This window comes from Strigops habroptila, chromosome 3 (genome assembly GCF_004027225.2).
Source record: "Strigops habroptila isolate Jane chromosome 3, bStrHab1.2.pri, whole genome shotgun sequence".
NCBI lineage: Eukaryota > Metazoa > Chordata > Aves > Psittaciformes > Psittacidae > Strigops > Strigops habroptila.
Genome location: NC_044279.2, coordinates 1,340,340 through 1,365,131, shown reverse-complemented (window position 1 = coordinate 1,365,131; position 24,792 = coordinate 1,340,340). Strand labels below are relative to the sequence as shown.

Sequence of the window (24,792 nt, the reverse complement as noted above, 5' to 3'; positions counted from 1 at the left end):
GACAATCATGGGGCTTGGATTGATTTTTATTGTCAGAGCTTTAAGAAACACCCCAAACCAACCCCAAAGCAGGACACTGACAGCACATGAACACAGGCACTGAGGCTCCTGTGGCCCTTCTCCCTCCCCAGCCTGACACTGGCATAAAACCAAAGTGGGGACCACTGCTCAGTGCCTCCAACGGGAACACTGGGCTCCAAACCATCCCATAGTCAACAGTGAGACAGGACTGGAGCTGAAACAGCCCCGAGGAAGGTGGGCAGCAGCCTGGGACCTCCCTCTCCTTCCCAAAGGAGGGCAGCAGCTCAATAGCAGTCAGTGGTGCTGCTTTATCAAGCTCTTTTCCTGGTAGAGCATCAGTACGGACAATCCGGATGGTTGGAATGTTCCTGGGTGAGTATCCAGAGCTGGCTGATGGCTCAACAGCACTAAGAGATGGAAAAGGTGTGGGATGAGAGGGCAGAAGATGATGGCACTGAGCAGGTTCTTCTACAGCTCAGCTGGGGCTGAGTAGAAAACCTCTACCCAGGGGTGAGGGATGCTTTGGGCTTCTCCTAGAGCCAGTGCTTGTGTTTGGGGAAGCAGGACCAGCCCAGCACTACCTGCTGGTGGCTACAGGGATGTCCTGGAGAGGTCCCACATCACCCTGAGCTGCTCTGCTTGGTGCTGGCAGCAGGGATAAGTTGTGGGGTGAAGGCAAACCCCTGTTCTGAGGTGGCTTTCTCTGTCTTGGTGTGTCCTGTCTCATCCTCAGCAGCTTTCTGGATGCTGTTAACTTCTCTCCATCAGTTGCAGATGCTGAATCCTTTCTCTTAGGGAAATCATGGCTCTGCCCTGGCCGAGGCAGTAACTGCTATTTTGCTTTCTCATATGGAATTGCACAGAGGGAATTAACTTGCCTTTAAAAGGAACCAGCACTTGAGCATCACCTGGGATGCACATGAAGACAACAGGAGATGGAGCAAGAAAAGCCTGGAGCCCCGTATCCTTCCAGCTGCACCCAGAGCAAAGCCTCTGCCACCATGAGCCAGAAGCAGCTTTAAGCATCCAGAAGCTCAACATCAGTGGAGCAGCAGGAGCTCAAACCCTCAGAAGGGAGCTGGGAGCTTTGCAGTGCTTAAAATAGGGAAGTTTTTAGCAAGAGCAGCCTCCAAGGTCTTGTGCCCATCGTGCAGGTGATTGGGAAGGGAGAGGTGGGCTTTGGGCTTGCACCTCCAGTGGTCCAGCCATGAGATGAGCCTCGAGTGCTGTGTTTGGGTGATCCAGCAGTGACTTGGGGTGTCCCAGGGATGTTAAAGGTTGTATCACCCTGTCTGGGTAAGGGTTGTATCATCCTGAACATGTTCCACATCAAGATCTGAAGCTAAGATTAAGTGTCAGTGTTAGAGAAGTCAGTATGGAGCCAGGCTGAGGCCAGATGTGCCCCAGATTGACACCCAGCACCTTCTTCCCTGTGTTCACAGCTGGGGGAAAGCTCCTGCTGCCCCATACCCTTGCCAGAGCGAGGAAGATACAAGAGCTCAAGAACATACTTGCTCAGAGATCCAGGCTTGGATGGCTTTAATATTGCCTCGGTGATGATGGGAGATGCTCTTTAAGGTAAGGGAAGGACCAGCACATGTATAATCGGGTTGTTCCAGTACAAAGGTCCCAGGAGGGCAAAGCTGAAGTGCAGACATCGAGCCTCTGCAAGAGGTGAGAGCCACTGAGGTGGAGAAAGGAGCCACTGACCCAACGTGGGCCTGCAGAAGAGGACACCCTAAGGCAGGGGAGCAGGTAACCCATTCCCCAGCTGCCTCCAGGGTCTGGGCTCATTCCTGAGCTAGAAGCTGTGGGAATGCTGCAGCGAGCAGTCAGGGGGCTTGGAAGAGGTTGAAATAGGATAATACTACTCCCCAGGAGCACAGTTCTGAGCTAGAAGCCAGCCCAAATAGAGATTGGGGACTCTGAAAGCCACGTGGCACAGCTGAGGGCTCAGCTTTGCCCTTTGAGCTGCAAAGGTACAACAAAGGGGACCTAAAACAGAGCTACAAGCAGCTGCCACCAGTTTCTGTGGCCCAAAGCACCAGAGAATGCTTCAGGGGGATGCCCAACCTTTGTTTACTTGGGATTTGGGGGGGGAAAAAAGCAGCAAGTGAGGCTATAGAAGGGGGGAAACTATCCCCAAGAACAGGGGAAGCTTAATCTTGGGGTAAGTCAGCAGCAGAACTTCCTAAGTGGGGAGCAGGGACGGATCAGGCAGTGCTGTTGAGATTAACAACACAAAGCCAACGCTATGGTTTATTGAAATGTAATCTCTTCAAAAGAAACTAAAACCCCCAGAGTGTCACCTTTGTCTCTGATGGGAGGAAGGGACTTGGAAAAGCTGATTTAAAAGAAAAGGCACTTAAAAATGAAAAGGACTTTGCCCAAACATGATGCCAGCCACGTGGAGCTGCTCCAACAGCCACGTACTGTGGGCTCCAGAGCCAGCTTCACAGAGGCTGGAGCACAGCAAGACAGGAGCCAACCTCCTGCCTCTGTGGACATGACCACAGCTCACAGCAAGAGGGATGTTCCCTCTCCCCTTCTTTTGATGCTATTTCCTGGGATGAGTGATCCCTGAGCTTCCAAGGAGCCAGGAAGCCACTCAGGAAAGTTGCTTAAACCCACCCACAGCACTAACATCCCCCACCCCAGAGGAACATGAAGCTGAGTAGAAAAAGGCCAACATGTGCTAGATGGGAGGAAGGAAAACAAAGCTCACACCCAGGCCCTGGGTCTGAGGTGCTGCAGGTTAAAAGAGAGCTCTGAAAGCTCCAGGGTGAGTTTTTGCTGTTGCAATGTGAGCAGCAAGAGTTAAAAAAAGCTTCAGCAGGAACCTTTTCCCTCCCCTCAGCACCCTGAGTAAACTACACAGTAGTCCATGAAGTGGCAACTTTTAAGCAGTCTTCCAAGCAAACATTTCAATATGAAAAGGTGAGGAACACACAGACACGGGGTGGTTCAAGTCACTGCACTGGAAAAGCTGCACAGGCAAAGCTTCACTCGCTGCCCCATGCGACGTTCCAGCCGTCTTCTGAAGCTCAAAGAGATGGGAACATGCCCATGGAACACATGCAAAGCCTTCAAGCAGGAGTTCTTGGGTTTAGAGAGCTCAGCTGGGTGGGAAGGGATGAGTGTTCTCCAAAGCAAAAGAACAGGGTGGCTGTTGCTCTGCACTGAGCATCCTGTTAGATACAGCTTGTGGAAGTACAAAGTTGAGTGCACCATGAGTAAGCACGGGCTTGGACATTCCCAAAGCTCCCACCCTCCCCAGTTAAGTTGCAAGCATGTGCTGACACCAGTTTGATGGCTGGATGTTATGGATTAGTCCCAGAGGATAGTTTTTTGGATTAAGGGTGTCATTTAAGAGATCCATAAATAAAAAGTGGCTTTTCAACAACTGAAAGTAACAATCTCTAGGAAGGCATCGATGCAGTTGCTGAGTAAGGCGTTGAGCAGGTTCCTCCATGTTCTTAGCAAGACCATCCATGGTATCCATAAATAAGGGGAGGTGGAAAGGGGGCTTCTGGAACGTAGTGTGTCTTGGACAGAAGCATGAGCTGGTCTCATTTTAGTCGCTCAACAAGTCCCTGTGTCAGTCCAAGGTGCAAAAGCTGAGATCTGGAGAGGGTTGCTAGGTGAGGGAAGTATTCCAGGAGCTTCTCCCATGACAGTTCCAGCAGGCTGGGCACCACCAGCCACATTTTAAACAGAGAGCCAGTCCGTTTGTTCTCATGGATGTTGACCACCCCTCCGTGAACGTACATGCAGCCAGCCTGGGTGGGAAAAGAGGGAGTTACACAGGGCACAGACCGACCCGGCACGACAGAAGGTGCTGAGGAACACCATAGCCAGGAAAAGCAGGATTTAACTCTCCAGATCCCCAGCTGGTTGAATCACAGAGCGAGGTTCAGCTCACACACCTCCGTGTGCACACAGAAGTGCCACTGCCTGAGCCAGTTGTGCTCCTCTCATAGCCAAGGGGAGGAATCACTGCTGAAGGGCAGGTGGCTCATCCCAAAGCACGGATCTGCTATTTGGAGTGCTTTGCTCTGTATTTTAGGTGAATTCTACCCCAAAAAAACAATTTTAAGAGTGAGGCAAAGCATTAATAAATTAGTATAGAACCATACTTAGGTTTCAGCTAAAAAGAATGTGTTCTTTTAAACTAAAGCCACCCCATACACACACGTGCTGCATTCCCTCTGCTGCCTCAGCACAGGAATGACATGGCATATGGGAGCAGCTCAGCTGCTAACCTATTTTGTGAGTGGCACTTCTTCAATGTACAGGGAAAAAAAGAGCATTCCTATTGTCCACCTGCAGTTCCCTGCTTGGGAAGCACCTTTATCAGACCAGTTTCCCAAAAAGCTGTGTTTATAGCAAGCTCCAAACGAGGTGAAACCTGCTTTTACAACCAAAGAACCTGATTTCTGCCCTCACACACTGCCCTAAGGTGATGATGAGCTGAAATCACAGCTAAATGTCTTTCTTGCTGCCTGCAGCTTATCAATCACAGGTCTCTAAGCTACTGGTTAACACAAAAAGCTCTGGCAATACCTTCCTATACTTTGTTATATATATAAATACTCCCTATACTAACCTATACTTTGTTAGCAGTGGATTCCAAAGAGAGCTGCTCACCTGTAATCCTTCACCTCAGAGGCTGTTCTCAGTAAGCAAAACCAGTTTACTTAAGGGAGTATTTGTCCTTTTTCCTTCTGCAAACAGGAACTGCTGCTCACACATGGAATTACTCCTCGGAGCTGATACAGTTTAAAAGCTAAAATGCATCCCTGCTTTTAGAGAGCGGAATATACTGTGTGTTCCAGCTCTTCAAACAGCAGCAGGATTTAATGCAGTGACCTCACACCAGCCTTCAGCTGCCTCCAGTGGAGGTCACCTCCTTGGTAACACTGGTTCAGCTCTATCTGCAGCCCACACAAACGTCAGAGTGGTTGGATGAACAGCCTGAACTTCAGCTACGAAGGAAACAAATGAGTCACTTACTGGTGTGACAGCAGCACAGTGAAAATACACTGGTTCTGGCATGGCAGCTGGGAGCTTGACCCACTGGAAAGTTTGTAGATTCAACTTCCAAACGTCTCCCAGAATCACTTCTCCATTGTAGCCTCCACAGACAAACACATCTGTAAGAGAGGAAACCCACAGTGCTTACAGCCCCAGCCAGCCTTGATGCAGCAACTGCAGAACATGCAGTGGTTGAATTCAGCAGTTACCTTTCCAAAAGAGTTTTAGGATCAACAATCATTTTACCTCGACAGGAAATCTCAGAACCTCCCAAATCAGTCCCAGCACATTGGTCACAAGCACCGAGGCCACAGAGAATCATGGAATGGTTTGTGTTGGAAAGGACCTTAAAGCTCCTCCAGCTCCAACCCCCTGCCACGGGCAGGGACACCTTCCACTAGAGCAGGTTGCTCCAAGCCCCTGTGTCCAACCTGGCCTTGAACACTGCCAGGGATGGGGCAGCCACAGCTTCTCTGGGAAAAGTCTGTGCCAGCGCCTCAGCACCCTCACAGGGAAGAGCTTCTGCCTCAGAGCTCATCTCAATCTCCCCTCTGGCAGGTTAAAGTCATTCCCCTTGGCCTGTCCCTCCAGGCCCTTGTCCAAAGCCCCTCTCCACGTTTCCTGGAGCCCCTTTAGGCACTGGAGCTGCTCTATAGATCTCATCTCAGAACTTGGCTTCCAGGACTTGGCCTCACTCTGCCTTTCTGTAAAGATCATACAGCCCTCAAGCTGTAGCAGGAGCATCATTCATACCTGTTCAGGAGCTTGCAACCAACAAGTTGCAAAGTACCATGGACACTCCTGGCTAAAATGTGCTATTTTACACTGAGGTGGCCACATGAGCTTTACACGTTGCATAAAATACTGCAGAACTCCAGAGAGTGACTGTGCAGGGCAGAAGTAAATTCACCTACAGCAGCAAGATCTCTCAGAGAATCAAGGAATCAGCCAGGTTGGAAAAGACCTTTAAGATCATGAAGTCCAACCATTCCCCAGCACCACCAAGGCCACCACTAACCCATGGCACTGAGGGCCTCATCTACATGGTGTGTGAACACTTCCAGGGATTCCATCACCTTCCTGGGAAGCAGAGTGGTGCCAACTGGGCAGCTTAAGGCCTGTTAATGAGAAAGAAACCCTCTTCCAGAAAAAGAGGATTTCCTTCCAGAAAAGAGGACTACTGCACGTGTGCCCTGCAGTAGTCTCAAATGTGTGTTGGAGACCAGCAGCTCTCAGGCTAGAAGGATGGGCTTCTCATTGCTAGGTTGTGCAAGATACACCAATACTCAAGAGGCAGATCTTACCATTTTTGATCTGAACACAGCTATGGCATCTTCTGGCTGCTGGGAAGCCTGAGGAGAATGAAGAGAAGAATCAACTAGAGTTGTTTTAAAGTGCTTGGGCAAAGTGGTGATTATATTTCAACCCATAATCACGGATAGGAGGAACTTGTTTCATTTATAAGGGGCTTCTTCCTACAACCACAGCTCTAACATCTCTAATTCAGCAACCAGCTGTTTCAGGTTTGACTCCTACTTGCTCTCCAAGGAAGGAAGAGCTGGAATCTCATTCCCCACAGACTCCAGTTCTCAACTCTGCTTTGCTGAAAGCAGCAGCCAAAAGTTCCAGGGAAACCCCTGCTGCTACCCAGGCCAGCACCATGGTCCTGGTCCCTCAGAGGGAGCAGAGAGGATGTGTATCTTCTTCTGGGAGGAGAGCCAGCCACTGTCATCCTTCCCACCCAGGGAGGGAGAGAAGCCAGGCTGCTAAATATGCTTCAGCTGGGTTTAAGCTCTAAACAAGCAGGACCTTGAAGCCAGTGTTGTCACATACTGTACAACAAGGTCATGAAGAAGGCTTTCAGCCTGCCAGAAAACTGCATCTTCAAGCATCTTGGTCACTCCCTAAGGGAAATTCCAGGGGGAAATTCCAGACTCACCAACTTTTTCATGAGGTTTTGTGGCAATTTCCTCCCAGGTGTTGGTTTCAAGGTTGTAGGCATGGATCTGAAGGGATAAAGAGGAGCCATTAGTTCCTCCTGGCTCTCCCATCACCACGATGACGCAGGTTCAGGCTCTGACCCAGGAAGCCACTATAAATACCACCTCTTTCTCATTAAGCGTAAAACCAAGAATAGCTAATCTCAGCCAGTGACTAAGCAGGTATAAAATCACCTTCAAAGAGCAGCAGCTTACTAAAGCTTTCATCTCAGGCTTTGCTATTTGAGCCCTGCAGCTGAAGAAAAAGAATAGAGCTTCTAAAAACCTGGAGCCACTGAACCCACAGCCTCCAGTTCTCAGAAGTGCTTAGAAATACCTGTTCGTACTGCACGTAAGGAGAAAAGAAGTGCACTGAATGGAGAGATAAAAAGTCATTTAACTGCTGCAGTTTCAGCTTTTTTGGAAGCTCTATTCTAAGTCTCCTCATTTATCATTTTGGTGTTCAAGATGAATTCACTTTTCCCTCCCCAAGTTGTATTGGAGAAAAACATTTACCACAAGAAAGGAAATTAAAGCTTATAATTAAAGGAGAAGACAAGGAAAGAGTCACCATATCAATATATGAACTTAACATCAAGGAATTCCTTCCTTTTAGAATCCCAGCCTGGTTTGGCTTGGAAAGGACCTTAAAGCTCCTCCAGTTCCAACCCCTGCCACAGGCAGGGACACCTTCCACTAGAGCAGGTTGCTCCAAGCCCCTGTGTCCAACCTGGCCTTGAACACTGCCAGGGATGGGGCAGCCACAGCTTCTCTGGGAAAAGTCTGTGCCAGCGCCTCAGCACCCTCACAGGGAAGAGCTTCTGCCTCAGAGCTCATCTCAATCTCCCCTCTGGCAGGTTAAAGCCATTCCCCTTGGCCTGTCCCTCCAGGCCCTTGTCCAAAGCCCCTCTCCAGGTTTCTTGTAGCCCCTTTAGGTATTTGCACTTCCCTGTTTTGGCACAAGTACAACTTTTAGAAAGATGTCCTAGGTGTTTTAAAAGGAGAATCTTTGATAACAGATCTGCAAAATGAAGCTGATTACCTTATCTAAGGAATAAGCTGTCCAGGAAGTTCCACCTCCCAGGATATAAATCCGTTGACCATCGTGGGCGATTTCATGTCTGTACCTGAATGTACAAAGAAGGACATTTAGGAGCACAAGCAATCAGTGCAAGTGAGCACCAACAACAGCCTGCTGGAAAATACCATCACATTTGAGTGGTTTAAGCAGACACCCCAAGCTTGGCCATGCTGTATCAGTCCCTCAGGTTGGGAGCAATCAGAAGATGTGGAAGCTTTCATGGGCATCCCACAAGTTTGAAAGGCATCTTCTGAGAACAGAGCACCAAAACTTAACTACAATGATTTATGGAGCACCATGACAGGTATCAATGTTCCAGCCTAAGATGGTCACTGATTGATCTCCCTGCCCTCCTTCCTCCACACCTTGCTACAGAATAGGACAAGGGACAGGGAGCAACTGGAGCCTCGTCCCCTCCTCAGCACTCAGCAGCTGTCCCAGGTCCCCAGCTCTGTTCTGGCCCCACAAAGTCCAAATCAGCATCCTGGCAAAGGCTTCCCACCCCATCCCTACATCCCCCTGCACAGCAGACTGCTGGAGCACTGGCTGTGCCAGGTTCACAGCCAAAACCACTGCTCTGAGAGCACCTTGCCTGTATGTTCCCAGCCTCTCACTCCCACTAAAGGTGGTGAGTCCCCAGTGCAAAAGCTCTCTGAGACTTCCCAGCTTCTCACCTCTCCTCTGGCATGTCACAGGACATGTTGTTTGGTTTCAGCTGGATCCACTCTCTAGTGTTGAGGTCAAGCTTATGGAGGTCAGTGCTGTAAATGTAACCAGTTGTTCCTCCAAACACATAGAGACAACCATTGATGATGGCCATGGCCTGGGAGGTAACAGAGAGAAACCAGTTAGAAGGTACGTGTGACATCAAGTGTCTGAAGGAGAATTGCTGCCCTCCCAAAGCAAGACACTGCCTGAGAAGCTCTACCTACAGTTCACAAAGTGAGCAACTTGAAGGGCAAACAAGGGTGATACACAAAAGATGGGGGGTGGGAAGTGTCTGCAGGAATGGAAAGTAACTCCATGATCACACAATGAGGACCTAGAAGTGGAGCTGCTGAGTTTGAGGCATCACACAAGAGATCTGTGCAGCAGGGGCTCTCAGGAGCTAAACCCAAACCCTGAATCTCTTCCATGCTGCTCTTACACAGATACTGTTCCAGAGAATCCTAAAACCAGCTATCAGACAGACAGTGGCATTAAGGATAACAGAGGAAACCCCACAGTGGGTGATTCAGACTCAACAACAGAGACAGTTCAGAAGCACACAGGACTATCAGCCAACTGAAACTGTGAAGGCACCATTCCCTGGTGCAGCCCAAGGTGGAAGCAGAGACCTACAAGCACCTTCTGCTCCCAACTGCCTGTTTGCCACAGGTCAGCTCGAGCTGAACTGGGCAAGAGGAATGCTGCTTGCCTTCCCCTAAGCATCTGGCACACATCTAAAGGACAAATTAGTTGGGTTATAAATGTCTGCACCACAAGTACATTGGGAGTGTTATTGGAAAGCACAGCAAAAGGTGGCAGCCTCCTGTGGGAGTGAATCTGTTGATTTGTTCATCCATTGCATTATGCAAAGTCCTCAAAGTTGTTATTCTAATACAATTAAGACCTACTGACTGCTGTTTTCATTTATAATTTGGGTTTTAAAGGCTTTAAGGAGGCCGCAGAGCAACTCTAGAACCTACTGACCATTCCTCAAATCAGACACACTTTTGCATTCGGCTGCATCTGGCAGTTAGTTAACAAATCCTGGCTTTTCTAACTACAAGAAAACTATTCCTTTGAAATCTTAAAGAACCAAGACTGCTCTAGTTATGAATGAACCTGCCTCTCCTTCACTTCTGTACACAGAGAACAACTCCAGTTGCCAGCAGAGAAGAGCTCTCCATGCCCTGTGGCACACAGCTCAGTGGACACAGGCACAAAGGGCCTCACCAGGGTCTGTCCTTCATACCTGGCCATAGATTCGATTGGGTTTCTTTCCTCGGCAGCTGAGCAGAGCCCATCTTTTGTACTTGACATTGCAGACGTGGACATCGTTGCCATTACTCTCCCCAAAGGGGATCCCAGTACCCCCAAACACCAACAGGTTGTTGCCATGAAGTACAACTAGGAGAAAGAGAGCAGAGAGACTTGTTGCTGTGAGATGCAGTAAAACAGAACGAGACTCTGCTCTGGAGACAACAGGCAGAGAGTTCAATCTTGCTCAATACCCCACAATTCACACTCTGCATTTAGGGCTTTGAAATGCTCTAAAGGAGAAAGAATGCAAGCTAAAACCATGGTAACCAAAGGCCTACTTTAAAAAATGGCTAGTGAACAAAGAGATCTATTTTGGGATGCTCTGGGCTGTCTGAGTGCACTGAGCACCAAGCTGCTGGAGGTGCAGGTGCTTTGCAACTATTAAATACCTGAAGCCACCCTCTTGCATTTGAAACTCTTTCCCTTTGCCTCAACCTCAGTGAAAGAGGAAAGAAAAATCACAAAACCAACCCAAACTCAAGGCCTACGGTTAGAAACAGGATCCAGATTGCCCAGTTCTTGCCCAGTTTTGCATTCCACAAGGGACACAGATTAAAATAGCTTCAGGAGAGGGTGCACAGGAATTGAGTTTCCATACGTACGTGACATGGAGGCCAATTCCTTGGGCATGTAGCCTTCAGTGCCCATCTGGTGCCAGGTGTCTGTAGCAAAGTTGTACCGCCAGAGTTCCCTGAAGAGGGGGTAGTCTTCATTCTCTGGCCCTCCAGACTCATCATAGTCAGGGTTGTAGCCTCCAAACACATACAAGTTGGCATTATCTGCCACACAACGATGGCCACTTCTTGCTGGTGGAGATCTATGGCCTACAGCAAAATGAGAAGGTAAAAGAGCTTTAGTGAAAGGAGAGCAGAGGAGCTGAGCTGGTGTCTCAGGGTCAGGAATACATCTGCTGGTGGCTCCTTTAGGCACTGGAGCTGCTCTAAGGTCTCCCCTTAAGGAGCCTTCTCTTCTCCAGGCTGCCCCAGCCCAGCTCTCTCAGCCTGGCTCCAGAGCAGAGCTGCTCCAGCCCTCTGGTAGACCTCCAAAAGAGTGGCTGGTTCCCCATGTTTGCCATAGGGAAGCACATCTGCAGCCAGGAGGACACAGCTCTGGAATGACAGATCCACTCCTCCAAGCAGAGCCTTGGGCGACATGGTCTAGTGCGAGGTGTCCCTACCTGTGGCAGGGGATTGGAACTGAGTGATCTTAAGGTCCTTTCCAACCCAAACCATTCCATGATTCTATGTCACCATCTCATTCGTGTCCACTCCAGCCCCTGGACCACACCAGCCCAGAGACCTGCCTGCAGGTTCATGCACAACAATCCTTCCACGTGGCAATCCTTCCATGAAAGCTATTTCTGAGCTATCTTACAAATACCCCCTTCTGTCACTCTCTGTGGCAGATTTCACTTAGGACACAGTTCCAAAATGTTTATATTTAAGCTGCCAGATGGGAACAAAGAAGAAAAGTAATGATTTGCTCTCCCTCCCACACAAACCTGCTGTTTCTTCTCTTTTGCTCCTGGCACCTCATATCTCAAGAAGGCTCTTTCACCTTGGAAACTCCTGGGCTACCTAAACATTAAGCAACACAGGTCTGATGCAGCACGTATCTCGGGCAACAGCACAAGAGGGACGTGGAGCTGCTGGAGCGAGGCCAGAGGAGGCCCCGGAGCTGCTGCGAGGGCTGGAGCAGCTCTGCTCTGGAGCCAGGCTGAGAGAGCTGGGCTGGGGCAGCCTGGAGAAGAGCAGGCTCCTGAAGGGGACACCTTAGAGCAGCTCCAGTGCCTAAAGGGGCTCCAGGAAACCTGGAGAGGGGCTTTGGACAAGGGACAGGCCAAGGGGAATGGCTTTAACCTGCCAGAGGGGAGACTGAGATGAGCTCTGAGGCAGAAGCTCTTCCCTGTGAGGGTGCTGAGGCGCTGGCACAGGGTGCCCAGAGAAGCTGTGGCTGCCCCATCCCTGGCAGTGTTCAAGGCCAGGTTGGACACAGGGGCTTGGAGCAACCTGCTCTAGTGGAAGGTGTCCCTGCCCGGGGCAGGGGTTGGAGCTGGAGGAGCTTTAAGGTCCCTTCCAACCATTCTATGATAAAAACCTGCTCGTAGACAAAGGCACTTGCACTGGGAGGGAGCACAGAGAGAACCCATCTAAGATCCTACAGATCCTTCACTACAGGCAGACACGGCCCTTCCCGAAAGGGCTGCCCACCCTCTCACTATATGCCAATGGGAATAAAAGCAGGGAGGACAAGCTCAGAAGTCAACTGGAATAGACAATAAAAGGCTGATTCAGTCCAGGAGAACCTACAGAGCAACATTCTTGCTGGAGAACAGCAATTGATCAAAAAGCAGTTCCAAGCTTGCTTGGGTTTGATGCGCAGCAAGAGCCAAGCACAGAGCCAGACGTGGATGTTTTCCTACAACAAGCCACAGGTTCATATAAAGAATGAGAAAGATGAAAGGAACAGAAAATGATCAGGGCCTGAACAAAGCAGCTGGTTGGAGACAAGTGTAGAACACCAGGAAGGTGTCAAAAGTCATGTTTTCTATGCAATGCAAGTGTTATGGTGAGAGTAACTCTAAGCTTCATCTTGAGGAGGATACATAATAGTCCCGAGATGTACAACTTCAGCGTGTAACCATCACTCCCTCAAGCACATCCTCTTGCTTGTGGCACCTCAAGACCTGCTTTGGTTCAGTTGACAATAAAGAGCAACCCCAAAAAACATATCATAGAATCATGGCATGGTTTGGATTGAAGGGAGCTTAAAGCCCATCCAGTTCCAACCCCCTGCCACGGGCAGGGACACCTTCCACTAGAGCAGGTTGCTCCAAGCCCCATCGACCTGGCCTTTAACCATCAAAAGAAGACCCCTGCAGACCCCTCACCCAAACCAACCAGAGATCTTCACCACCCAATTGCTCTCACAGCTCTTTTACACGCTTCCAGGATGGAACAGGACCCAGTTGAGCATCTATGTAGGACCCATGTTTGCTTCTCAGAGGCTGTTACAATTCTCAGCAGTGAAGCAGACAATAACGAAGGAGGCATCAAGAACCCTTCCTACAGCAAAGGTGAAATAAATGCTTTGTCCAGACTCACTACTGAATTTTAACTCAGCCCTAACAGCTTTGCTTCATCACGTTCCCCATTTGCTGCTGCTTTAAGCTCCAGCTCTGGTCCAGAATTCAGCTGCTCTGCAGGGTTCAGACAAACTCCTTGTGGCTGTTTTGACAGATTTGGGTTGTTGCCAGTAATAATTGTGTCTCGCAGCAATTCCCACTTTAGAAAATAAGCACTGGCTGAAAGAGAGGGGAAGAAAGTTCAGGAATTAATGGAAAAATCTGGAGTCTTTGGCCTGGCTACTGAGACAGAGCAGTGCCATCAGGCACCTGGAGTGACATGGACATTGCTGCACAGGAGGGATGGGTGTTACATGTGCTCATAGTGGCAGCCAGGAAGCTACTGGCCTAAAGTGTTAAACATTACGTGCTTTAGAGGTGATTCACAACTGGAAAGAGAAACATCCACCCCTTTGGGACTTCTTTACTTGAAACTCTGAAGCTATCCAAAGAGATAGATTCAGTTTCAAGTGAACACACTGACAATAAAGGTATTTACAGCCAAGGTAACCCTTCCGACTCTTAAAACTGGAGATGCTTCAAGAAGGGAATTCATGTGATGTTGAGGATCTGCAAACAAAACTGTGTTTGAGAAGTGCCTGTGCCTCTCTGCAGCCTCCAGAGGATCTCACATGTCTGTGCTTGGCAAAAGGCAGCTCATCCTCCTTGTTTCTTCTCCTGTGTTTGCCCTGAAGGTCTCCAAAAGGAAGACCTGAAAGAACTGAAAGAGGAGCTTAATTCCAGCACTGATGGGAGCACAGTTGCACACGTTTTGCAGGGGAGTGAGGATCTAATTCAATCACTCATTGAATTTAAAAGGTGACAGGGAATGAGGAGTTCAAATGTTACATTAACTATAGATCCTACCTCTCTCTAGTTATAAAGCTCACCATGAGAATTTTCCAGAGGGAAGAAAGGAGAATCATAGAACCCCAGGTTGGAAGAGACCTCAAGGATCTTCTGGTCCAAGCTTTCTTGGCAAAAGCAGAGTCTAGACGAGATGTCCCAGCACCCTGTCCAGCCTAACCTTAGAAGTGTCCAACATAAATAAAGCTGAGTTTTATATAAAGCCAACAGACTGAAGAGGAACAGGCATAATTCAAAGAAAATAGATGAAAGAACAAAACCAAGGAGACCTTCTCTGCCACTCACCTCAGAATCAAAAAGGGACTTTGCCACAGAGCCCCAGAACAGTGAAGTTTCAACAGAAAGGGATCAATGTTTGATGCTTGCAGGTCCTTGAGATAGCAAGATGGGTACATTAAGCCCATACACAACGCAGCTGCTTCCACCTCTTTCCATTTACCTACAAACACATCTCCTGTCTTTCAAAGATGCTTTTTGGAAGATATCTGGGAGACACAGAAGGGGCATCAGAAGCTGGAGCTGGTGTCAAACAGGTAATTCCAAGTACCCAACTGAGACAGTCTGAAAGGCCCATCCTTTCCCTGCAGCATTCCTGCTGCCAACCACATCTGCCACTAGTTCCCTGCCCGTTCCCAACAACTCCAAGAGCTCTGTGCACTACAGGAACAAAGTCCATTAACCACTGACGCAGGAACTTTGTCAGAAGCTATGGATCCTGGCCTGTCCCTGGCCGTGCATTCCCAACTCAGGTGCTCAGGGGAAATCCACTGTCCTCAGCGTTGAGTTGAGCATCAAACTGGGGATGAGAGCAGCCAAAATGCTTCGTCCTGCTGTGCCTGCTACGTGGTGGTGACTCCCAGGGAAAGGAGGGCTGGAAATGCCAACCAGAGCCCCTGTAGCTACAAACACAAGCAATTTCATCCTGCTCTGCTCAAGAATAACACATTCTCTGCTCTATTCAAGCTTTGTTTGCTCAACCCCGTGCTCCACATGTTAAGGACTGACCTCCCTCCAAAGGCTTCCCATTTCCAGCTTGCTGGTTTTAAGCTTCACTCTTTACTGTCCCCTTCATCTCACTGGACTAGATCCTCCCACTTGCAGAGGCTCAGAGAAGGTGACTTATCTACTCATTAAACAGAGAAAAAAGTTATCCAACACATCTGAGTCACCTGTGCAAGCACTGGACAATGTTAAACCGAGTTAAATGGTCACAGAGTTAAACTGTCACTAAACTCTTCTGTTAAGAATTGGAGTGACCTTAAGTGCCCCTCCATTCTGCTCTCATGAGACCCCACTTGCAGCACTGGGTGCAGTTCTGGTGTCCTCAGCATCAGAAGGACATGGAGCTGTTGGAGCAAGTCCAGAGGAGGCCACGAGGATGATCAGGGGCTGGAGCAGCTCCCGTATGGAGACAGGCTGAGAACATTGGGGCTGTTGAGCCTGGAGAAGAGAAGCTGCGTGGAGACCTCAGAGCAGCTTCCAGGGTCTGAAGGGGGCTACAAGGATGCTGGGGAGGGACTCTGCATCAGGGACTGGAGTGATGGGACAAGGGGTGATGGGTTCAAACTGAAACAGGGGAAGTTCAGGTTGGAGATAAGGCAGAAGCTCTTCCCTGTGAGGGTGCCCAGAGAAGCTGTGGCTGCCCCATCCCTGGCAGTGTTCAAGGCCAGGTTGGACACAGGGGCTTGGAGCAACCTGCTCTAGTGGAAGGTGTCCCTGCCCATGGCAGGGGTTGGAACTGTATGATCTTAAGGTCCTTTCCAACCCAAACCATTCCATGGTTCTATGATTCTAATTCACTTTAGAAGAAAGTCCTAGAAAAAGATTCCTCTAGTTCTGTCTTTTTAAAGAAGAGACCTGTAAAAGCTGAACCTGTTTAATTCAGATCGATTTCTTCAGCAGACAAGCTCTGTGACCTGCACCTCCAACGAAGAGCTGCATTTCCATTGAATGATGTTTTATCAGATGATTCACATCACCTCCTACTGAAATTCTTCATCCAAGTTTTGGATGTGTTTGTGCTCCAGCATTACTGGTGTGCAACGAGCCTATTACACAAGTGCAAACTCCAGATGGGGCAGGAAGAGGAAAACACCCAAGGATTTGCTAACTTCCTCCTCAAAGTGCCACAGATTCAAGATGTGCCCAATACTAAGCAAAGCACAGCAAGGCTCTGTCACCATGAAAAGCTGCAGGTCACCAGGCTCTGTTGTGAGTTCTCTGATGGCACGCATAGAAAGTAGCAGCACAATGTCAAGACAGATCTGTGCGGAAGAAGTATGAAACCAGCTATAGAAAATGGCTTTAAAGTGGATGGATATAATGTGGAAAGCATTTGTTTTCCCAGTTCCAGACTCCAGAGCAAAGCAGGAAGGAAGGATGGGAAGGTGCATTCACAAGGAGACTCCTTTTCCTTAGTCCTGAGGGCAAAAATGGGAACAATAAAACTTTCAGAGAAGCAGCAGCTCCACAAACAGAATGAAGTTGAAACATCACGACAGGGACATAACTAAGGCAAGTCCTAATTTAGGACGAAGCTATCTGATAGAAACTCACTTGCTGGCCATGTATGACCTGGTAACACCCTGCTAAACTCACCCTTTTCAGGTGATTCATGGAGTGACTTCAGAGGGAGCTGCTGGGATGGCCCAGATTGACCCTGTTAAAGTGGATTCCTAATGGGACACCTCTCCTGCAAGAGGTATCATTAGAAAGGATTGGAAGCAAAAAGGTGACATGAGTACCTGGTCCTGAGTTTCCTGATGTGAACCAGCACAGCAACCAATGCATGAGATATTTGTTTCTTATCTCTCCAAAGCGTTTGAATACAGAATAGGTCTGGGGTGAGATGGAAGAGAAAATAAAGATGTTCATTAAGAAAATGTAAAGAAACCCTTTATTCTGGAGGAGAAAGTGGAATGGTCCTGAATGGTGCCCAACAAGACACCAATGGTGCCAAAATGTCCCCCTTTAAGGGGGAGGATGAAGCTGAATTGCATGTGCTGGTTCATAAATACTGTTCCTATTCTGACCAACACGAGCTTCAAAGTTTATTAAATTCCAACTCTTGGCGCCTTGACAGCAACAGAAATCCATGGATGGCCTGGAGAAACAAAACAAAACAGCACAACAAATCCTTGACATCAGCAGGTTACCTGAAGTTATAGAATCCCAGACTGTTTGGCTTGGAAGGGACCTTAAAGCTCCTCCAGCCCCAACCCCTGCCACGGGCAGGGACACCTTCCACTAGAGCAGGTTGCTCCAAGCCCCTGTGTCCAACCTGGCCTTGAACACTGCCAGGGATGGCGCAGCCACAGCTTCTCTGGGAAAAGTCTGTGCCAGCGCCTCAGCACCCTCCCAGGGAAGAGCTGCTGCCTCAGAGCTCATCTCAATCTCCCCTCGGGCAGGTTAAAGCCATTCCCCTTGTCCTGTCCCTCCAGGCCCTTGTTCAAAGCCCCTCTCCAGGTTTCCTGGAGCCCCTTTAGGCACTGGAGCTGCTCTAAGGTCTCCCCTTCAGGAGCCTTCTCTTCTCCAGGCTGCCCCAGCCCAGCTCTCTCAGCCTGGCTCCAGAGCAGAGCTGCTCCAGCCCTCGCAGCAGCTCCGGGGCCTCCTCTGGCCTCGCTCCAGCAGCTCCACGTCCCTCTGGTGTTGGGGGTCCCAGAGCTGAACACACTAAATGCTGCTCTACCTGTAGTTCCTTCAGCAATATACAGAGAGACAGAGCAATTTAGGGCAGCCACCCCACATGTGGCCAGAAAGCTCCTGGATTTAAGCTTTTGTTGTAGCACTCACTGGCTAACGCTGTGCAAGCTCCTGTTCATTCCTTGAACAAAGCAGTATCATTTTCCTGCTGTAATCCGATGGATTAGAGGTTCCAATGCACCTCAGGTAACCTGAAACACATCAGTATGGAGGATCAATTCCAGTTCAAACATTTGGGGCTGGCAGAGAAATAAAGGCAAGGATCACATTCTCCCAGGCTACAACGGGAAAACTCTGCCAAATAGATTACTGGAACTAAAAACCAGATTCCCAGGCTGCAAACAAAGCTCTGGTGGCTTTAATACTCTGAATTTTCACTCTGGTTAAATACGTGCATCTAGAGAGACCTTCCTCCTAGAACTACAGGACTATTTGCTATTTTCATGTTTACCAATGAAAACTATTTGTATGTACAGCTATAGAATCATAGAATGGTTTGGGTCGAAGGGACCTTAAAGCTCCTCCAGCTCCAACCCCTGCCCCGGACAGGGACACCTTCCACTAGAGCAGGTTGCTCCAAGCCCCTGTGTCCAACCTGGCCTTGAACACTGCCAGGGATGGGGCAGCCACAGCTTCTCTGGGCACCCTGTGCCAGCGCCTCAGCACCCTCACAGGGAACAACTTCTGCCTTTTATCCAACCTGAACTTCCCCTGTTTCAGTTTGAACCCATCACCCCTTGTCCCATCACTCCAGTCCCTGATGAAGGTCCCTCCCCAGCATCCTTGTAGCCCCCTTCAGACACTGGAAGCTGCTCTGAGGTCTCCACGCAGCTTCTCTTCTCCAGGCTCAACAGCCCCAATGTTCTCAGCCTGTCTCCATACGGGAGCTGCTCCAGCCCCTGCTCATCCTCGTGGCCTCCTCTGGACTTGCTCCAACAGCTCCATGTCCTTCTGGTGTTGAGGACACCAGCACTGCACACAGTGCTGCAAGTCTCACAAGAATCCTCTACGTTTCATGTGCAGCTCAAATCCAGATTTAAAGACTATGCTGAAGTGTTTTAAATCAAGCCCTTCTTTCCCTCTCCCCCTGGAACAAAGCACAGGTTTATTTATTCCTGGAGCATAACCAAGGGATATCCAGGTATAGCCTCAAACACCTCCTCAACAGCACCCCCAGCACTGCTTTTTATAAGCTCCCTTTCTTCCCAACCTATTCTAATCATGATATGCACAGGAAGGTGATGGGCAAAGTAAAGGATCAGGTTAATGCAACAAAACTCACTGTGAGATCTTGTGGAGGGTGGTTTTATTTTACAGAATAGTTAAATAAGCTGGTTCCCACCACTTATACCCACAAGAACCAAATCTATCCAAGTGATCCAGCCAGGACCACTTACATCCAGCACAGAGGGTGCAAGGATGATGGTTGCCAAGTCCTCACTGTGATTCCTAAGTTGTTCTTCATCCAGGACAGGGTCATTTTGGGCAGGTCTTTTACACCCTCTCCTCCTACAGTGAGATGCTTTGGCCTCAGAGTTTTACTTCCATAATAACTACAGGATGCAAAGCTAACAAATACAGAGTGGCTTTTGGTTCCCAAAGTAACAAACGAGTGGTGAACAGCTAAGGTGTGTGTGTGCATCCTCTTCACTGCCTCTTAAAGCTCTCTGAAGATGGTATCAGTCTTATTTTCCCTCCTACCTGTATTTTCAACACCCAGAAAAGCAGGTTTCAGCATCTCCCTTTCCATTTATGCTTTCTGCAAGGCTTCTGAAGGACATTTAGGTCAAGGGCTGAAGCCAAAGTGCTGCTAGCTCATGGGAGGGAGAACAAGACAAGTCAATATTGACTTTGACTCCAGTCTTCAAAGCTTCATCTTTCTCACACCAGCCAGACAAAAGAAGTTTGTAGCTCATGTAATCAGAGTCCTTTATAAAGGTTTGGATAAGGAGGATGTAAATGCAACACCAAGGAGAAGGTTTAAAACCTGTTTGTTCCTCCAGCTGTGTTCAGCCCCTCCAGATCACGCAGCTCCCTTCCAAAATACCCAAGAGAGAAAGCAGCTGAGCCTGGGTCCTCCATGCCTGAGTGATGACTCTGCCCAGGGCCAAGGGCACCCAGAGGATCCAGCCAGAGAAGCCAAACACAACCCTCAGGGTGCTGGCCAAGAGCCTTTCAAATACATGAAGTCTCCAAAGCTGTGTACCAAGGAGAATGTTCATTCTCACATCCAGCTGTGAGAGGCTTAAGGTTTGGATCAATGTCCAGAGCTGGTCTGCTTCTTCATCCTGCTTCTTCATCTGCTTCTTGGAGGCTTCTGGTTTCAAACCTCTTTGTAGCAATCATGTATTTCAAACATTTCTACAAGCATCCAACTGTATTTCCTATGATTGGTAAAACAGGAATGGGATTGTAACACATGAGAGAACATCCAGAGCAGAGAATAAAACAAGGAGTCCTTATGAGTGAACTGTCCTTACTGAGAAACCAGAGCCAAAGAGGAAACATTTGCCACAGAAGTTTGTACATTACAGATTTTATACCACTAAAATTGAGTGTTCTTTGGGCTGTGTTTTGTAAAAATGGAAAATAAAGAAAGGAATCCTGGAATATGAGAACCACAGAACAGCCCAGGTTGGAAGGAACCTGGAAAAATCATCTGCTCCAATCTCTTGTGGGAAAGGGAGCCAAGATGAGGTTCCTCAGTACCTTGTGCAGTTGCATCTTGACACCCTCCAGTGATGGGAACTCTCCCATGTCCCTGGGGAGGCTGTTCCAGTGAGTGATTGTTCTTACTGTAAAAAATGTCTTTCTTACGTTGACATGAAGCCTTTCCTGGTGGAATATGTACCCATTGCTCCTCGTCTTCTCCATGTGGCTCCTTGTGAAGAGATCCTTGTGGCTCCTTGTGGCTCCATCCTCTTTGAGGTCAACCTTTAAGTACTAGGAAATTATGATGAGCTTTCTCTTCTCCAGACTCCTTCAGCCTCTCCTCACAGGGCAGGTTCTCCAGCCCTTCAACCATATCATAGAATCCCAGACTGGTTTGGGTTGGAAAGGACCGTAAGATCATTCAGTTCCAACCCCCTGCCACGGGCAGGGACACCTTCCACTAGAGCAGGTTGCTCCAAGCCCCTGTGTCCAACCTGGCCTTGAACACTGCCAGGGATGGGGCAGCCACAGCTTCTCTGGGCACCCTGTGCCAGCGCCTCAGCACCCTCACAGGGAAGAGCTGCTGCCTTATATCTAACCTGAACTTCCCCTGTTTCAGTTTGAACCCATCACCCCTCATCCCATCACTCCAGTCCCTGATGAAGAGTCCCTCCCCAGCATCCTTGGAGCCCCCTTCAGACCCTGGAAGCTGCTCTGAGGTCTCCACGCAGCTTCTCTTCTCCAGGCTCAACAGCCCCAATGTTCTCAGCCTGGCTCCATACGGGAGCTGCTCCAGCCCCTGCTCATCCTCGTGGCCTCCTCTGGACTTGCTCCAACAGCTCCATGTCCTTCTGATGTTGGGGACCCCAGCCCTGCACACAGTGCTGCAAGTGGGGTCTCCCCAGAGTGCAGCAGAGGGCAGGATCCCCTCCCTGACCTGCTGCTCACGCTCTGGGGGTGCAGCCCAGCACACGGGGGGGTTCTGGCCTCAAGCACACACTGAAGCCAGCTCATGGGGAGCTTCTCCTCACCCAAGTCCTTCTCCTCAGGGCTGCTCTGGACCACTTCTCCACCCAACCTGTCCTCTGAACCCTCTCCAGTCTGCCTGTGTCTTTCTGGACTTGCAGGGACCAGAACTGGACACAGCCCCCCAGGGGCATCCTGACAAGCACCAGGTAGACTGGGATGATCCCATCCCTCTCTGCCAGTAATGCCCTGTGGGTGCAGCAGGACCTAATTTGCCTTCACTGCTGACTCTCACACAGTCTGTTGTCCACCAGGACCCCCAGGTCCCTCTCAGCAAGGCTGCTCCTCACACCACAGAGATCCAGATCCATACTGAGATACCCTTGGGATGTTGCGTTCAACTTCATCCTGCTCTTGCTTGCCCACTCTTTCATCCTGTCCAGGTCTCTCTTAAGGTAAGATTAAGAGATCACATGGACACTGCTCTTCAACCAAATACCTTTCAGCTTGCTTACAACCAGGACTAAAAGGGACTTGGGATGTTTGGGGTTTAAAACCCAAAATCACCTATTAGAAACCCTGACCCTCTCCATACAGAAAACCTCTTACTGTGACTGCTACCCTGGGAAATGATCACTCAAGACAAGAGCATAAATGGGAGAGGCAAAGATATATTTAGGTCTCCAGATTGTTTCTATTCTCTTAACCCCAAGAGTCTGATGAAAACACTGAAACAGTTTAAATGTGGACAAGAAGCTTTCCAAGGAGAAGAACAAACCACACACCACCTATAGTTCACATTTTTGGTCTTTCCAAAGCTTACAAACACCTAAAAATAGCTTTTCCCTTTCCCTTACCCAACGTATGATTTTAGATGTTTGAAGACTCTTTACCCATCACGAGGCAGCAAAACCACAAATAGTGTGGTGGGTTTTTTGAGCTGTTAAGTCATGTTTTGGAGATGCTGCTTGAGAAACGGCCCTGGTGAGAGAGCCTCAAGAGAAATGCTCCTCTTGAGAAAGCAAATGGAGCAGCAGAACCCTGGCGCCAGCTCCCACCAGCTCCCTGCTTACCTTTTGTGGTCATTTCTCCCTGCAAAGGAAATTCTCCAGAGTGAAAAAGGTGATAAAAGTTTAAAATCTGTTCTATAAGTAGGTGGAAAAGGAGAATGTGACAGAGGCAGCACCTAAATCAACGTGTATGTTCTCCTGTTTAACCAAGAGACAGCCCAGATCTACTTCGAATGACACACAGGAGCAAAAAGAGCTCTGCAGGGAGGGATGTAGTGAACACATCCAATGCCAACGTGTGCTATGAGCTCTTCACATGCTTTCATAACAGGAATTCCTTATAAAAACAGGATTAAAAGGAGATAGTGTTCCTTATGGAAAGAATCTAGGGCATTTAATGGGGGGGAGGAATGAAGGAATGCCTCCTAGAAACTCTGCAAGAGAACTGGGAGGTAAGAAAGCAAACCTGGCTGGAGGAAATGGAAGTGTGTGGGGGGGAAAACCCCCATTCCTCCCTCCCTATCTCAATGGTTACAGAAAGGCTGCTGCTGAGGCTTTAGAAATAGGACATTAACAAGTGCCAAATGGGGACAAAAGTCCAGGAATTGGCTCCAGTGGGGTTTTCCCATCAAGTAGTTTTTTGGGAAGGTGGATAGTCGGCTTTGGGTTTGCTCAGGCTGGACTGAAGTGCTAAGGCTGAGCTGAACGGGGGTAGTTTGTCCCCAGGGCTGCAGCACCTGCCCCTGCGTGCAGGATTCCACCTCGGGACATAATCCATAGGTAAAAGTGGGATCATTACAACTGCATCAGGGGGATGTGCTCCCACTTCACTCAAGCCAACGATGAAAATTCAGAACCATGAAGATAATCAGATCCTGCGTTCCCAAAAAAGGCCTTTATCACAGAAGGAAGGAAACACGTCTGAGAATATGCCCAAAAATAGAAGGTGTGGAGCCACTCAGCACATTCACAGCGGTCTTGCAGGAAGCTCGAAGGGATTTGCTCATCCTTGCTGCAGATCCAGCTCATGACAGGTTCCACAGGGATGGAAACATGGACCCTGCTCTGAAAGCCCCTTCCCAGCTGCTGTGGGTGCTCCAGACCTTCCTATCCTGTAGGCAGGGAGAGGCTCCACATCCCCCACTGAGGGATCTGAGGGGGGAGGCCAGGGCAGAAAACGATGCCCTGAGCCTGGGTACCCCCATCCTGGGTGGCAGCACCCCAGCACCAGGTGGTCCTTGAGGACAGAGAGTGCTATTGGAGATAAGGGCGGGGACCCCAAACCAACTGGGGATCCCCCCCACCACAGAACCATGGGGTGCCCCACATCCCTTCCAGTATCACACAGCTGTTGGGAGGGGGGTGGTCTCCCCAATGCTGCGATTACGGGGTAACCTCAGCCTCCAACCCCTAATATCCTGGGGCTCTTGGGGTTTGGGGTCCAGAGACATGGGGTAACCCCCCCAGCATACCAACACTGCTAGAAGGGAGGTGGAAAGAGGGAGGAAAACCACCTTTTCCAGGGCACAGGACTGAGCTGATGCCTCATCCAATGGCCCTCTGAGAGCCTGGCCCCCCCATCCCAGCATCACCCCTCCAAGGGTGGGGACCCCTCATCCCAAAAACCTGATACATTGGGATTGGGGCGGGAATGTCACCACGGGCTCACCATACAGGATCCCAGCGTGACTGTGATGGGGCTGACCCCAAAGGGGACTGTGTCCCCCCTCCTCCCTTACCCATGGGGATGTGGAACACCATCTCCATGGAGACCACCGGGATAGACAGGGACGAACCGCCCCCCCCGGGGTCATAGGAGGGGGGTGACCCCCTTCCACCCCCAAAACTGTGGGTGCCCTTCAGCGCCCGTTTATAAGGGGATAAGCGGCCCCATCCTGACTGCACCCCCCATCCGGTCCCGTTGTGCGGGAACACCACAGCCCCCCCCCCTCATCCCACATATCCATGGGGTACCCCAAGTCCCCCCCTCAACACATCGCAGAGCCGCGGGGGGCCGCTGACACCCCCCCCCACCCACCACCCCCCGTCCCCTCAGCGCCTTGGGGTGCCCCGCTCCCCGCGGGGCTGCCACTCACCGGCAGAACGCGGCCTGCCCGGCAGCTGCACGAAGCGGTTGAGGAGGCCGCTGCCGCCGCCGGCCCCCGCCGCGCTGCCCGCCCCGGCGCCCTCCCGCGCTCCGGCCGCCGCCGACATGGCCCCGGCCGCTCTCCTCAGGGCGAGCCCAGGCGGCAGCGGCGGCTCGTCCCCGTCCCCTCCCCCGCCGCTGACCAATGAGCGGCGAGCTTCTTCAGCAATTGCCTATGAAAGGAG

At 49.8% G+C, this 24,792-nt stretch overlaps 1 protein-coding gene across 2 annotated transcripts; it reads right to left on the bottom strand.

The window, feature by feature from the left end:
- Positions 1-1,545: 1,545 nt before the first annotated feature.
- On the bottom strand, positions 1,546-24,748 carry KLHDC10 (kelch domain containing 10). Of its 2 annotated transcripts, none has more exons than XM_030479757.1 (9): positions 24,558-24,748; positions 10,743-10,964; positions 10,073-10,227; positions 8,790-8,938; positions 8,077-8,161; positions 6,995-7,061; positions 6,360-6,407; positions 5,035-5,174; positions 1,546-3,800 (listed from the first exon to the last, which is right to left on the bottom strand). In XM_030479757.1, the coding sequence occupies exons 1-9, from the start codon at positions 24,673-24,675 to the stop codon at positions 3,591-3,593; spliced, it is 1,194 nt and encodes a 397-aa protein (XP_030335617.1). In that variant the 5' UTR covers positions 24,676-24,748; the 3' UTR covers positions 1,546-3,590. The 2 variants fall into 2 exon arrangements, with proteins under 2 accessions (XP_030335617.1, XP_030335618.1); XM_030479758.1 differs by lacking the exon at positions 24,558-24,748 and adding an exon at positions 12,450-12,867.
- Between the last annotated feature and the right edge of the window lie 44 nt (positions 24,749-24,792).